Genomic DNA, 16,338 nt, shown 5'->3' on the forward strand with positions numbered 1-16,338 from the left:
GAGGGATCCATCTCCCTTTGGAGGGCAGGGTGGGGCGATCTTTGGATTCTTCTTTTGGGGATCTGCCCAGGCAGCGCCGGTGACCTCTGGGGCTCACACTCGGGCCCCATCTGCTTGGAGCACTTGTCATGGACCTGAGCCGACTGCTCTGGAAAGCTCAGGGGAAGGGGAGACCTTATGCAGTGGCGGGGAGCGTGGGCCAGCTACTGCTCCGGAGCACAGCACCGGGGGCTTCACCTGCCACTTCATCCGTGTTCCCCCGGGTTGGCAGCCGGACGTGCCCGGACGTAATCCGTTTGCAAGTTCAGATGGGAACTGAGCTGTTCTTGGTTCAGTGGTTCAGTGACTGGTATCAAGGGTTGTGAAATCCTGTTTTCAGCTCCTCACAGGCCAGTCTAAACTGGAACATTAAAAAACGTGCTTAGCACACTTACAGAACTTGCTGAGGACACTTAAGAAACTGGACAAGAGCATGAGGTCACTGTGGGGGAGCTTACAACGAAACCCCAGTTATCCGGAACCCCCCACCCCCACCCCAGACTCCTGCTTTGTGGCACCAAATGACAAGAACAGGCTGATGTTGGAAATGTCACTTTCTGTTTAAACTCCAGCAAACAAAGAAAACTTTGAAAGGGTCGGGGGAATAGTGTATTTCACGTACAGCTCAATTCCTTTTTGTTTGGTACTGTTCATTTTAATATAACTTCAAACCTCAGAAAGTTGTGGTGATGGGACAGGATTTAATATATACATCCTTCACCCAGCGTCACCCATTGCTCAGTCCCATTTTTAAAAAAACACCCACCCTGAAGAGTGAGATCTTTGGGCAACTTAAGGTTCAGTCCCATAAGGACAAGACTGTTGTACTGTACTCAGCTTAGCGAGGGGGGAGTGTGGGCTCACATGTGTGCTCCAGACTTCACCGGCGCTGAGGCCTGGCTCCAGTGGAACAGCAGCTGGGAAGGCCACCTTCTTGCTCTGCGATCGTTTGCTGAGTGACCTTGAAGTGCTGTCAGTCTGTTTTCCTAACCACAGGAGGAAGAGATTGGACAAGATGCTCTCATGGTCCTCAGGTCCCAGCTGTCTGTAGTCCTCCAGAGGGGGTTTCAGGCGGACACTTAGCCAGAGCTTAGCTGGCCAGGACACTTTGTTCCGTGAATGGTAGGCCTTTGTGGTTTGTCACCTGCAGCCCTGAGACTCAGCACGTGACCCCCGCGGGCGGTACTTCTGCTCAGAGCAAAGGATGCTTTGGTTCTGGCTGTGTTTTACTGAAGGGAGGGGATCCTGGTTGAACCCCACCAGATCCAGGGGCCCCCTTGGCAGGAGTGTTTTCTGGGCTTTTATATTTGCTCGTCTATCAAACAGTTGTCCTGGGCATAGAAGAGAGAAAGGCACATTCTGATGACTCTCTCTCTTTTTTTTTTTTTTTAAGGGTGAAGATAATTAGGTTTTCTTAAAATTTATTTAGCTTTTAATGGAGGAACTGGGGATTGAACCTAGGACCTCCTGCATGCTAGGCCTGCGCTCTACCACTGAGCTGTACCCTCCCCGCTAAAGGCACATTCTGATACTTGTGTCTTAAGGGGACGCGGAGTGGGTGATCTCAGCACAGACACTGTCGCTCAAAAGCCAGGTGGCACCACTGGAACTATTACTACTCGGTGAGCAAGTTGAAAAAGAAAGCTTGTCTCTGAAAGAAGCTAGAAAGTTTAGTTTTGTGTGTGTGTGTTTTAAGTATAGTAGGTTTCAGCTGAAATTGAGTGCTTACAAATTTACTTTTTGTTCATTTCTTTAGCTCAAGTACCAGCACAGTACCTGGGATTTGGTAGCTGTTTGATGATAGATAAGAGGTCAGTTTCCCTGGTAGGGATGCACATGGGGTAGCAGTGTTTACCCCGCCCTCTCATCCTCCATTTCTCAGCACTGGTCTGGGTTTGAAGTCTTTTCTTTTTATTATTGAAGTATAGTTTATTCACCATGTTGTGTTACTCTCCGGTGTACAGCATAGTGACTCAGTTATACATATATATGTATATTCTTTTTCATTATAGGTTATTACAAGGTACTGAATATAGTTCCTTGTGCTCTACAGTAGGACCTTGTTGTTTATTCTGTATATGGTTGTTCATATCTACCAATCCCAAGCTCTTGATTTATCCCTCCCCCCACTCCCCCCTTTGGTAACCATAAGTTTGTTTTCTATGTCTGTGGGTCTCTTTCTGTTTTGTAAATCAGTTCATGTGTCATTTTTTTTTAGATTCCACATATAAGCAATATCATATGATATTTGTCTTTCTCTGTCTGACTTTACTTAGTATGATAATCTCTAGGTCCATCCATGTTGCTGCAAATGGCACGATTTTATTCTTTTTTATGGCCAAGTAATATTCCATTGTAGATAGATACCACATCTTCTTTATCCAGTCATCTATCGATGGACATTTAAGTTGTTTCCATGTCTTGACTATTGTAAAAGGTGCTGTTGTGAACATTGGGGTGCATGTATCTTTTTGAATTAGAGTTTTCTCTAGATTTATGCCCAGCAGTGGGATTGCCAGATCATACAGTAAGTCTGTTTGGATTTGAGTTCTGGTTGTGCTCTTGTACAAGTTACGTGACCTTGGGAGAGCCCCTTAAGTTCTCCGAGCTCGGTGAGGGTAAGATTTACTAGGGTTGTGCCATGTTTCATTCTCATGTGGTAGCAGTGTGCCCGGCACGTAGTTTGTGCTGTGAACAGATCTCAGTGTGTTTCTGGAGCTTGCGTGCTCTGCAGTGCTCTCCAGTCTTCTCTCCAACCCCCATATCCAAACCCACCAGTGTTTCACGTTGGCCCCTGGACAGCTGTGGGTCACAGATCACTGGTCCCAGGGATGTGAGTGGCGTGTGGGCCCCAGCCCTGCCTCTCCGCCCAGAGCACTGGCAGGCTCCACCGCACCATCAGCTCTGGACTCTGGCATGTCCACATCCTTGGCTGCGACTCCCACCACCATTTTTGGGACACTTTATGGGTCCCACTTGGAGCCAATGGGAGGAAACCTAATTTCCTGCCACAGGAAATGGTTCGGCTGGTGAAGAATATATTTAAGGAATAAAACTTCTGTCAGAGGAGCTTGAGAGGGTTGCTGGAGAAAGGCTTTTGGGGGTCTCTCATCAGGAAGTCACTGGGTGTGGGACAGGATCTCAGTCATAAATGGGGAGGAGGCCCAAAGGCGGGCTCCTGGGACTGTGCCCTTTGCCCCAGCAGTTGGTCTTGGGCCCCGACGAGGAAGGGCTGGGTCAGGGAGAGAGGTGGCTCAAAAATAGACCCTTTTCTGCAGCCGAGCCTGTTTATGGTAACATCAACTCAGAATTAAGACTTATTTATTGGATTTATTTAAACTGGGCCCGGTGCCCTGTAAGCCTGGGGAGGGTGTGTACCGGACACGTCGATTAAATTAAATCCAGCAGCTCAGACTCCCAGTTCACTGTTCTTCCTTTGGTGAGCGTCGGTGTGTATTTGGAGTGGGACGGAGGGAGAAAGAAGGAACGCTACAAAGGCTGGCTCCGGGCGGCGTGGACTGGACCAAGAGGAGTAGTCAGCAGCGCACAAAAGGCCGTGAATAAGATGCCCTCTTTGTCACGAGTTTGGGAATAGTGTGACCGAGAAGCAGGGGCAGGGACCTAGTGACTTCTGCAGGGCACTGCTGAGCAGGTCACATGCCTGCCTCCGCGCCATCGCCATCGGGGCCCGGCCGGGCAGCCAGGAGAGGTGGCCTGGAGCTGCAGCCCGGGGGCAGACTGCTGAGTGATGATGCTAGGAGAGGAGCCTTGCCCCTCGGACCCTCGGATGCACCGGTGTCCAGTGAGGCAGGACCATTACAAGGCCTGCCTTGTTGCCTTACCACCCGGCTGCATCTCGGTGGGGCTGCTCTGAGACCAGGAGCACAGAAGCCTTGTGGGAATCAGAAGCACCAGGCCACCTGAGGCCTCGCTGCAGCCAGGTGGCTAGCGCAGAGGAGCGGCCTGGTGGTGTGAGCGCCTACTGTATACCTTGCTTTACCAGGCGTTGTCATAGTAACGGGGGCAGTAACAGCCCTACATCAATAACGACAATGGACAATGGACCATTTATCGTGTCCGAGCTATATGCTAAAGGCTTTCTGCGTAGAATGTCGTTTAGTCCTCCGAACGCTCCAGTGCAGGGACTTCTTTCAGATGAAAAATAATTACAAGACCCAAGACGTGATGCCATTTGATCATGTTTACCCAGTTACTGACCACAGAGTCAGTACGTGAACCCAGGTTTATCCGAGTCCCCAAGGCCCTTGCCCCCCGCTTTTTTGAGTTGCGGTATAGTTGACATACAACAGATTGCACTCATTTAAAATGTACAGCTTGATACATTTTGACATATGTATACACCCGTGAAACCACCACTGCGATCCAGGTAGCAGACGTGGCCTTCACCCCCGGCTAAGCCCCCACTCCCATCCCTCCACACGCCCCAGCCCCAGGCGCCACTGATCTGCTTGCTGTCACTGTGGGCACATCGCTCTGTTCCTTTCCTTTCAATTACTCTGTATTATCACGCAGACAGAATCACGCCTGGCTTCCTTCACTCAGCATGATTGATTTTTAGATTCACCCCTGTCAGGTGTATCGGCAGTTCATCCTTTTCTGTTGCTGCGTAGTTGTCCTTCATATGGGCTGCTTCAGAGTTGGGCCGTCCGTTCACTTGCTGACACACACTGGGTCACCTCCAGTGTGGGGCCATCACGGATACAGCTGGGCTGAACGTTCACACACGCGTCTCTGTCTGGACAGACAGATGCCTTCATTGCTCTTGGGGAGGCACCCAGGAGTGGACCGGGTGGATCGTAGGTTTGTGTTGTGAACTTTTTAAGAGACTTCCAAACTGTTTTCCAAAGAAGTTGGGCCATTTTACATTCCCACCAGCAACATACGAGGTTTTAGTCGCTCCGCATCCCTGCCAGCGCGTGGCACAGCCTTGTAAATAGTAGCCAAACTGTAACGACGTAGTGGTGTCTCATTGTTGTAGTTTGCCCTTCTCGAATGACGAGTGATGTCCAGCATCCTTCCATGTGCTCGTCTCCCATCTTTCTGTCTTTTTGTGCAGTATCTGTTCGAATCGTTTACCTGTTCCACTTTTTAATAGTTGGATTGTTTTCTTAATGGTGAGTTTTCAGAGTTCTTTATATATATTCTGGAAATAGGTCTTTTATCAGATATATGCTTTTTATGAGTATTTTTCTCCCAGTCTGTGGCTTGGTTTTTCTTATTCTCTTAACAGGGTCTTTCAAAGACCAGAAGCTTAAGCGCTGATGAAATCCAATTTATCAACTTTTTAAAAAATAATGGAATTTGCTTCTGATGTGGTATCTCTGCCCATCCCAAGGTCACAAAGATTCTCTTATGTTTGAGGCTCTATTAAATTTTGCATAGGTGCAAAGTGTAGATTGAATTTCATTTCCTTGTGTATGGATTTCCAGTTGTTCTCGCACCATTTGTTGAAAAGACGGTTCTTCCTCTACTAAATTATCTTTGAATCTTCGTCGAAAATCAGTTGTCCAAATACATGTGACTATTTCTCGGCTCTTCTGCGAGGTTCCATTGATCTGTACCTTATTATTGTACAACCTTCAATTTTGAAAAAAAATTTTTAAATTAAATTTTTAAATCAAATTAAAAATGTTTTGAATCTAATTTTTAAATCAGCTTTTAAAATAAAATCATTTATGTAGTAGTTAAAAAACTTAAGACATCCTTGGAAAACTCCTCCATTCTTTTTTATTTCCAAGAGTTTATTACAGGTCTTTTCTTATGGGCTGGGCTGTCTAATTCCTCTACAGGACGGGTGGGGGCACGAGCCTGCCTGTCGTGGTCTGGGGGCCCAGTGAGCAGGGGAGCGTTCACAAAATCCTGTTTCTAAGCCCTTGCCTGCCCTTCATCCGCTGCTGTGCGCTGGTGGCCCCGTCCAGAGCCCGTGCAGGGAGCAGACCTCAGGGGAGGTCCTGCTGGTGGGGGTGCTCGGGGAAAGGAGCTGGGACCTGCCTGCCTCTTCTGTAGACTTCCAACCCATCCTCCTGTTTTCAGCCTCCTCCTGAGAAATGCGTGGTGCCCCCAATTCTTGAGTCTGCCCTGGGTTCTGAGGCCCAAATGGAATCACTTTTGGTGGCTTCCTCTGACTGGGCCTCTGTTTCAGCTCACTCCCCTCAGCTAAGTTCTTGTTCGGCATCTGTTTCCCACTTCTGTCTGCTCTCTCCTGTCTTGGGCGGGACAGCGGGAAATGCATCCATTCAGTTTGCTGTATTTGAGTGAAGGACTTTCTTAGCCTCTCCCTACCTCCCTCCTCTCCCTCCCCCTCCTCCCCCTCCCCTCCCTCCTCCCTCTCTTCTCTCTCCTCCCTCTCCTCTCTATCCCCCCAAGTCCTTTCTCCCTCCTCCCCCTCCTCTTTCCCCTCCCCTCCCCTCTCCTCCCTTTCTCACCCCTCCTTCCCCTTCCCTCTTTCCCTCCCTTTCTCTTCCTCCTCCCCCTTCTTCCCTCTACCTGCCCTACCTCCCCTTCACCTCCCTCCCACTATCCATCACCTACCACCTCTCCCCCCATCCTTTTCTACCCTCCCCCATACTCTCTCCCCTTACTCCCCTCTCCTTCCCCTCCTCCCCTTCCCCCTTCCCTCCCTCTCTCTCCCACCCTCTTCTACCCTCCTCCTCATATCCCTCTCCTTTACTCTCCTCCTTTCTCCCTGCTCCTTCCTCTCTGCCTGGAGCTTTCTCTGCCATAATTCTTCAGGTGGCCAGGACACAGAAAGGATTGGATAAGGAATCGAGACCCTGAAGTCTCTCCCTTCTGCCCTCCTTCCCCACCTCCTTGATTCTCCTTCCCGTCCCTGAGCTACCAAAGCCCGCAAGGGCCACGTCACCTCACTCCCAGATCTTGGCTCACTCACCGCAGCCTGTCCAAGCTTCATGTGTCCCAGGTGTCCTGTTGCTGCCCCCTTCCTGCCCTTTGTCCCCTTGCACGTCCCCGGGCAGGTGTGGGGCCCAAGTCCATTCTGGGTCTCTGGCTCGGCTGTCCTGGACCCCGGGGGTTAGGAGGTTAGGGCTGTGTGTGAGCGCCCCTCCGCATCAGGAGTGCTCAGAGCATCCTGTCCCCCACCTTCCCTCCCCAAGGCCCAGGCTCAGAGCCGGGCTGAGGAGGACTTGGCCTCCTGCTCAGTTTCTCGGGCTGACTGTCCCCATGGAAGCGGGGAGCCTTCTCTTTTGTGTTGTCCATCACTGCCCATCCTCTTGCCCTGTGTTACTATATTTTTTTTTAAGCAAGAGAGCTACCTTCTTCCATCAACCAGGCAGGGGGAGGGGGCTCCCCCCTACAGCCCCACTCCTCCCTCACCGCTGGCCCGAGCCTCTCTCCGGGGCCTCCCCCTACGGAGGCAGCTCCCGACGTTCAGCTGGACTCTTCTGGGCTTTTGTCAAACACTGAAGTGTGCCCTCAGCCCCTTCCCTATTTATGGGCACCCGGTGGCTCTGCAAGAGAATGGGAACCACTGAGTCCCTCTCTGTCCCCACTTGTCCCTGCCCACTCTCCCTTTCTCTCGCCCCATCATCCAGGACCAGGTTTGGAGAGTGGCGTTGTGATGTGGAATAATAATGCGCCTTGGTGGGTACTTCACAAAGGACTTTCAAGTGGATACCAAGCTGCCTGAGGTCAGGGGTAGATGAGGGGAGAACGTTCCAATTTTATTGATGAGGTAAATAAAACTGAGGGTCCCAGAGACCTGGGGACGTGCCCGGTGTCTCACAGCCGGAAGAGCCAAACCTCTCGTCTTGACCCCAGGTCTCGTGACTCCACATCTGGCCGTTCTCCTTCTGTATCTCAGGGGCGAGTCCCAGGCCGTCCTCTCTCTGCTAACGTTCTGCCTGCTAATTACTGTTTTGGGGCTGTCGGGGTTCCTCGGTCTGGGGCCCCACGGCGGGGAGGTAATTACATCCTGTGAGCTGCCCTCAGTCAGCAGCTGCCCGTCCGTCCCTGTGCCCAAGCCCAGCCCTGACCTCTGTCTGTCTGTCCTTCCCCCTCCCCAGGCCGGTGGCTGGGAGACTGTGATTGGATCCTTGTTTCTCTCTCTCTTTGGTTGGTGCTTCCAGGGCATCCCTCCCTCACAGGGTGTCCACAAATTCTGTTTATTCAGGAAAATGGGTGCCCGCACTCATATAGGGGCAGGGAGGGGGAGCTTACACACGCCTCTCTGCCAACCCCACCTGGCTGTTGCAAAAGTCCTGCCCACGATCCTAGAATGGGCCTTCTTGTAGAAAGACCAGTGCTGCCATCAGGTACCTCTTTATTTATGAGCATCTGTCCCCCCAACTCTGACTCTCCAGCGCCCCTACCCACAATCTGCCTGTTCCCATGGCCAGAACTATCGTGGAGCCTGTCTCTCTCACACACACACGCACGCATGCACTCACACACACGCACAGCCTGCTTAAACATCTCAGAGGCTTCCTATGGCTTTTAGAAAAAAGGCAGGACCTCTTATCATGGTTTCTGAGACCCTGCAGCCTCACCCCTGCCTGCTACCCCAACCTCCCTCCCCTCTGGTCACTGTGGTCTTCATTCTGGTCTTCCCCCTTACCAAGTCTTCTACCCGTCACAGGGCCTTTGCACGTGCTCTGCCCGCTACTTGGAATGGCCTCCTCCCACACCCCTTTGCCTGCTTAGTTCTTCCTCATCCTTTAGACTTTCCACTCAACCATCACCTTTTCAGAGATGCCCTGTCCTGCCCTTTGGCAAAGCAAGGTCCCCAGTGTCACAAGCTCTTGCAGCTCCCTGTGCTTAGTTTGTAACTAACTAGTTTGTAGCTGTCCTGATTGCTTTATTATGTCGATCTTGCCCACGGAAGCTCCGTGGAAGCAGGGACCACTCTGTGACATCTCTTGCCCTCACCACTGTATCCCGGGGCCACCCAGAGTAGGAGCTCATAAAATGTTTGTTAGATGAAGGATTCTGTGTGAACCGACCCTTCTCACCTGCCTAATCCCAGACGTCACCCGAAATCTCATGTCTCCTCAGAAGCCCCCTGCCTCTCATCTTACTCTGAGCTGCCACTCGAGCTGCCCGGTTGTAACAGCCAGTGGCACTGTTCCCCCTTGCTAGCTGTGTGGACCACCAGGGGATTTTATAAAGAAGAAGATTCTGATGGAGTGGGCTGGGGCTGGCCCTGAGGTTCTGCCTTTTGAACAAGCTTTGGTGGAGCCATGCCGCTGGTCTACCAGGGACCACACTTTGGCCCGGGTGCCAGGTCACAGCTGCTCAGAGGCCATGTCACCACAGGAGATGTTGTTGGACAGGGACAGGGCACTTCCGTGGCTGGTGTGCCAGCCCCAGCCAGGCTGGGGACAGTTGCAGAACCAAGCCTGGTGTGCAGTCGCAGCCTCCGCTCCTACCTTGCTCACGCCCGACCGCGGTGGATGGTGGCACCAGGGTCAGCGCGCACACAGCCCTCAAACTGAAGGGACCCCTGAGATGTCTGCAGTGCAGCCTCTGACCAGTTAAAATGCCCTTTAAGTTCCCTCTTTCCCTCCCCTCCTCATCACAAACATCAACGGAATAAGAGGAGGGTTCTCCTTGCTTCCTAATGTGTGAGGGAGGGACTGGGTGGGTGTGGGGCCGGTGTGCTGTCACCTCCCTTCTCAGTGTCCCTGTGGTCCTCACAGTTGCCCCTAAAGAACTTTCATCTTCTTGCTCAGCCCTGTGCCCATCTGCACACCTCCACCTGGCCTGGACCCTTTCAGAGCATGAGTCAGTGCTATTCCCTCTGTGGAGGGGTGGGAGAACGAACCCCAGGGCCTGGAGGGCTCCGGGTGCACCCTGCCAGCCCAGGAGCCCTCGGCCTTCCTTGGTGGCCTCTGTGTTCTCCTCCTGACCCCGTCCAGCGCGAACAGAGGTTCTCTGATCTCCCGCACCATGGGGGTGAGACACCTGAGGGGTCCAGGGAGCCCAGCAGGCGGGGCCTAGGAGAAAGCCAGCCAGACCCACTTCACTGTCTGTTTTTGACCCTCTTGTTCATGACAGGTCCCTGGACGGCCGGCTGCAGGTGTCCCACCGAAAGGGGCTCCCCCATGTCATCTACTGCCGCCTGTGGCGATGGCCCGACCTGCACAGTCACCACGAGCTGCGGGCCATGGAGCTGTGTGAGTTTGCCTTTAACATGAAGAAGGACGAGGTCTGCGTGAATCCTACCACTATCAGAGGGTGGAGACCCCAGGTACGTGCTGTGTGCAGCTACTGACACCACGCGGCAGTCCCCCTCCCCTCCCCCCTCCCCTTCTCTCCCCCTCCCCTTTCCCCTTTTCCATCCCCTCCCCCTGCTTTCGCTCCTCCTCCCCTCTCTCCCCCTTTCTCCTTCCCTCCCCCCCTTTCTCCTTCCTCCCCCTCCTCTCCTCTGCTTCCCCTCCCCTCCCCTCTTCCCCTCCTTCTGCTTCCCTCCCCTCCCCCTCTTCCCCTCCTTCTGCTTCCCCCTCTCCCCTCCCCCTCTTCTTTTTCCCTCCCCTTCCCCCTCTCCTTCACCCTCCCCCTCTCCCCCTTCCATCCCCTCCCCCTCTTCCCTGTCCTCACTACCCCCAACCCCATCCCTTCCCTTTCCCCTTCCCCCTCCTCTTCCTAAGGGAGGGCCCCCAGTACGTTTGGGGGTGCAGGGCTCTGGTGCCAGCCCGCCATCAGCGCTGATCCCTCTGCTCTGTCTCCTCCGGACAGTTCTACCTCCCGTGTTGGTGCCACGCCACACAGAGATCCCGGCCGAGTTCCCCCGCTGGACGACTACAGCCATTCCATCCCTGAAAACACTAACTTCCCCGCGGGCATCGAGCCCCAGAGCAATATTCCAGGTACGCCCCCGGGCAGTGAGGTGCCGCGCAGCCCCGGGCTCCGTCCCCCGTCACCCCGTCTCTGCACACATGCTGGCCCGAGGCCCCTGACTCAGAACCGCATCCCTGTTGGGAGAGGACCCGTGGCCTTGGCTCCCCGCTCACTAATGATGCTTTTCTTGGCACGGGGAGCGGCGGCGTGACCCTTCCGCCCGGCCTCGGTGCAGTCATTTATTTTGGAAGCGGAAATAGCAACGCTGTGTTTCTCTCACCGCCCTCGCGGCTGGGGCTGGAGTTCAGGCAGGATCCCCGATGGCCCGGGGGCCTGCAGAGGCAGTGGGCGAGCGGGGCTGGGCCGCGCACGGAGATCTGGCCTTGTAAGTAAGCCTAGGGGGGCTCAAAACCTGGGTGGGAGGCTTTCCTCCATGGGGAGAAGTGGGCTCCACTGTCAGAGCGCAGTTGTTTTTAGAAGCCCCTCATTTACATGCAAATAAAGTGTGAATCACCAGCACTCTGGGCGTCCAGGAAAACCAATTGGCAGCCCTCGGCCAGTCCCAGCGCAGGGACTGTGACTGGGGCAGTGATGCCCCGCGTTCCTCTCGGAGCCGTCTGGTTGGGATGAGCCCTGCACCCTGGGCGAGCTCACTGTGCTGAGGTTGACCACAGGCCTGCGGGTGGGGGTCAGAGCATTAATGAGAGACCCGCTTTACAGATCCAGCCTTTCATCCTTCACAGGCGGTGCTGGCCCCTAGGGGAGGGTTGCCCCCCACTGCTCATTCAGCAAAGCTTAGGAGAGCTATGTCAGGGTCTGGGGGTCATTCAGAGAAATCGAGCCACCGTCTCTGCTGTCATGGGACTTGCGTCCCAGTTGGGAAGCTAAGACATCCCATGGAGAGACATGTGTATTTGCACGGGAGCAGGCAGCAGAGCCAAAGGGCCGTTTGAGGCTGGCACCCTTCAGAGCAGAGATGAGGGAGGCTGGGCTGAGTCCACAGCCTCCCTGGAGAGGGGAGCTCAAACCTGACCTGGAAGGATGGGGAGAAGTTGAGCCTGGCAGAGGCTCCAGGAACAGGCGTTTCAGACTTGGGAGTTGGGACCATGTGGACAAAGGCGGCAATGATCCGATCTGGGCGGGAAGCAGTGGGGAGGTTGAGGGACGCAAGGACAGCGGGGCCCAGGCTCCGAGGCCCAGAGCTCCTCCAGCACCTGCTCCTGGCGTAGTGGTGAGAGTGTGGGATGGGTTAGCAGAGGGTGTCTCCAGAGCCAAATCATGGAGGCCATTTAATGAACCACCTTCCTTCTGATTCCCAGAAACCCCACCCCCGGGCTACCTGAGTGAAGATGGAGAGACCAGTGACCACCAGATGAACCACAGCATGGATGCAGGTCAGCGTCAGGGCTATGCTCTTAATCCTGAGTGCCCTCCCTCTTTTCCTCCCTCCCTCCCTCTCTCTTTCCCTCCATCGATCCCTCCCTCCCCACTACCGCCTCTATCCCTCCCTCTTTCCCTGTGTCCCCCTTTCCAATATTGAGAGTGATCACTATGTGCCCGGCCCCGGGCCAGGTGCTGGGATAGAGGAGGAGCTTAAGCTGCTCAGCTGGTGGGGGAGACTGACCAGACAGCCAGCAGTCACATTCACCCTGATGGAAGATGCCTCGTGGCGTCAGGGCACCCAGAAGGGCCACCTAACCCAGCTTGGGGAGGGGATGCTGGGGGCCGAGCAGTACCTCGCAGGGTAGGTTTTTCTTGCGTTGAGTCTTGGAGGTGTGCAGGGTTTGGCCAGGTCGTCAGGGCAGGCAGAGGGTGTGCCAGGCACGCTGTGGGGGTGTGGGCAGGACAGTGGTGCGTTCTGGGGCAGTGAGAGCCCCATGTGGCTGGAGCGCACTCCTCCAGAGCAGAGACAGACAGGAGGGCCTGGCACTCAAGGCTTCAAGTGTGGCGGGGGCACTGGGGTTGCTGCCGGGAGCCCCTGCAGGCTTTTAGCAGAGTCTGAGCCTGGGTGAGCTGCTGCTGCAGTCGGGTGGAGGCGGGGCTCCGTCCCCTGGAGTAGCCGGGGAGAGCCCGAGGCAGGGTCTTCGCCAGTGGCAGCGGAGGCCCAGAAGCATCTATTTCCGTGCGGTGACCAAATGCGATCCGTGTGCTCCCGCCGTGAGGGACCCAGCCCAGTTGTCTCCAGCCACATCTCCAGATGTCCTCATGTCATTTGTTATGGGACCAAATTGGCTCCAGACCAGCGGCTTCTTGAATTGAACCCCAGCTGCCACATAGCCTGTGCGCTGCCTTGCGTGTGGCTGGGCGCGGAGGAGGAGGCAGCTGCCCAGATGTTCCGCCCTGACCACAGCGAGCCTGCCGCGTACATGCACAGCCGCCAGACGCAGCGCGGCCACCTGCCCCCCACACAGCCCAGGGAGCGCGCGCTTCCCCAGAGACGGATGCGGGAGAGTCGCGTGTGTGTTGTGAACGCGGTTGCTTGAAATCCAGCCTGGGCATCTTGGCGCTTTGGGGGTTTAGCGCACACAGCCCCACACTCCGCTGGTGAGTGGCTGGCAGCGTGAGCCCAGCTGGAGCGCATGGAAGACCTCCTGTCTTCGATGCCAAGTGGCCGCTGTAAGCTCACCGCTATTAAATGCTGGCATGGGAAGCAGGCCAGCTAAGCAGCATCTCTGCAGATGCTGTGTTTCTTCCCCCTCTCCTTTCTTCCTTCCCTCCTCGCTGCTTACAGGCGAACCTCAGAGATAGTGCGGGTTCGCTTCCAGACCACTGCAATCATGCCCATCACGAACTTCTCAGTGCATGTAAAAATTATGTTTATGTGGTATTGGGGTCTATTAAGAGTGCAGCAGCATATGTCTAAAGAAACTCGGGGGGAGGGTATAGTTCAGTGGTAGAGCACATGCTTAGCATGCAGGAGGTCCTGGGTTCAGTCCCTGGTACCTCCATTAAAAAATAAGTAAATAAACCTAATTACCTCCCTATCCCAAGAAGGAGAATAAAGTAAATAAAGAGAAGAGAAACCAGGAGAAATTAATCCCCAGTACCCCCATTAAAAAAAAATACTTTATTGCTAAAAAAGGTTAACCATCATCTGGGCCTTCAGCAATTGTACTTTTTGCCAATAGTAACAGCAAAGATCATAGATCACCATAGCGAATATAATAATCATGAAAAAGGGATATTGTGAATATTATCAGAATGGGACACAGGCACAAAGCGAGCGAATGCTTTGGGGAAAGGGGTGCCGATAGACTCGCTCGATGCAGGGTTACCACAAACCTTCAATCAGTGAAAAAATTAAAAAAATAATAAAAACGCAGCACCTGCAGAGCAGGATACAGTGAGGTGTGCAGTAACACGAGGTCTGTGCTGTTGTAAAGCGAGCAGACGGCCGGAGGTGGTATGTCTGTGGGATGAGCGGCCGCCTTTCCACCCTCTGCGCTCTTGTTTCTTCCCCTTCCCCTCCCTCCTTTCTGCTCCATCTTCTCTGTCTCTCCCATCCTCCTCTCCTCCCCTAAGTGTACCTGCAGGGCCCTGTTGGGAACATTAAGGATTTCTCGAAAGCGGACCCTGGACCGTGTGGACCCCAGCCAGCCCATAGGTGGGAGGAGTGGGGGCCCCTGTTTATTCTCTGCTCTCCTCTCAGCCCAGATCGGTTGCCTGTGAGCTTGGCTGCCCTGCCAGCTGAGATGCGGTAGCCTCTTCAGTGTGGGCCCGAGGATCACTTTGTCCAGCCTTGTGTCTCCCCTAACACGCATCTGTGCCCTTTCAGACCAGTGAGAAGGTCCCTTGCCTTCCCGGGTCTCCGCGAATCGGGTCAGCCCTGCCTGCGTGCCAGCTAGCACCGGTCACGGTGTGGGCATTTTTATCCGCGCCGTCTCACTTCGTTCCCACAGACAACACGGTAGAGGGTGTCATCCCTGTGTGACACCTGACGAGGGGGGGGAAACAAAACAAGGCTCAGGGAGGTTGAACCACTTTGCCAAACCCCATGGCTTATACGTGGTAGCGTGGTCAGACTCCTGGGCAGCTTCAGAAGCTCTGCTGCTTCTGTGACTCATTCCACATCCCCCAAAATACTGGGTGAAATAGAAACCCCGTGGTTCCTGCCCGGCCCTCGAGGTGGTTCCTGCCCGGCCCTCGAGGAGGTTCCAGCTGAGCGGGGAGCAGGAAGACCCCCAGTAACAGCTCACGGCAGCATGTGCTGGAGGGGAGGGTTGTGAATTTCAGGGGCGGAGCCAGCTGTCAGTCAATAAAGAACCTCCGGAGCCCCCGTGGGTGCAGGGACAAAGGAGGGACCAGCTCAGTGTCGCTCCGTGGAAGAGCAGTCACTTGGTTTTCTGGAAGGCTGATACCACGTGTTTTTAATTTCCTCTGGGAGTAAGGGCTAGGGTGAAGGGAGTAGAGAAGAAAGAATTGGAGAGTTTTCATGTCTTACATAAAATCTCAGTCTGGTTGCTGAGTTGTGGGCTTTCTGAGGCCGCTTGGTGAGTTTCCTGAAACCCGCGGAAAGGATTGCATTGGTATTTGCAGGTGCCGGAGTCGCAGAGGGCTGGACGGCTGATGTCTGGGTGGCTTCAAGCCCACCTTCGCTGCCTGGATCTTCAAGCAGCTGGGGAGGGGGTCTTCCCAGCGCCTTTTATTCCTCTGGGGGTTTGGCTCACAGGGTGGGTCAGTGTGGGGTCGGTGTACTCTGCCTGGGAACGCAAAAGCCCTGTGCTGCAGGCGTGGTTAGAAGCATCAGACCAACAGGTGGTGGCAGAGACCCCGAGGGCAGCCACTTGCCCATCTACTCTGCCGATGAGGAAGCCAGCACCCAGGGAAGGGAAAGCCCAGGCGAGGATTCGGGGTTCGGCCTTCTCCTGGGCCTTGGGGCCTCAGCCTGGGGCTTTCCTGATGCAAGCGTGCCGTCACCTGGCTCCCCAGGCCAGGGGTCTTTCCTGAAGTCTCACCACTGTGTCCCATCCCACAGGTTCTCCAAACCTCTCCCCGAATCCGATGTCCCCGGCACACAATAACTTGGGTAAGTAGCTCCTTGTCTGTACGACTCGAACCCCCTTTAGCTGCAACCCTGGCTGGTGGCCACTGTGGGGAGGGGGCCTGAGGGTGAGGCTCCCTCTGACCCGCACCCAGCACAGCCCATCAGGTTTCTGGTTACAGTGCTTCTGGGGTCACCCACAGAAAGGGACACTCGAGAACAGTGGTGGCAGGAAAGGCAGCTGCGTGTGGGTCTGTATTTCCCCTGGGGGGCGGTTAGACATGAGTGAATGAAAAGCCCCGACCTTGTGCTCGAGAGAGACAAGGGTCTGTGGTTGGCGAGCATCCGTGTGTGGTTTGATGCAAAGCCATGAACAGCGGTGCAGACTGCAGCCCCCGGCTTTCGGGGCCTTGTTTCACATACATCTACTTGGATTTTATCAGCTGACAGTGATGTCATTTTTATTTGAAACAGCACCGTAAAAGAAATTTGAAAAAAAAAAA

General features: G+C 54.5%; 1 protein-coding gene across 1 annotated transcript in view; it reads left to right on the plus strand.

Annotated features, from left to right (window-relative positions):
* SMAD3 (SMAD family member 3) overlaps window positions 1–16,338 on the plus strand; it is a 110,294-nt gene that overhangs the window by 77,300 nt on the left and 16,656 nt on the right. The window contains 6 exon segments of the mRNA XM_010985121.3: window positions 10,072–10,232; window positions 10,235–10,264; window positions 10,753–10,797; window positions 10,800–10,883; window positions 12,174–12,248; window positions 15,830–15,880. Coding sequence (XP_010983423.2) covers window positions 10,072–10,232; window positions 10,235–10,264; window positions 10,753–10,797; window positions 10,800–10,883; window positions 12,174–12,248; window positions 15,830–15,880 — 446 coding nt within the window.

The sequence above is a fragment of the Camelus dromedarius genome, chromosome 5, assembly GCF_036321535.1.
Source record: "Camelus dromedarius isolate mCamDro1 chromosome 5, mCamDro1.pat, whole genome shotgun sequence".
NCBI lineage: Eukaryota > Metazoa > Chordata > Mammalia > Artiodactyla > Camelidae > Camelus > Camelus dromedarius.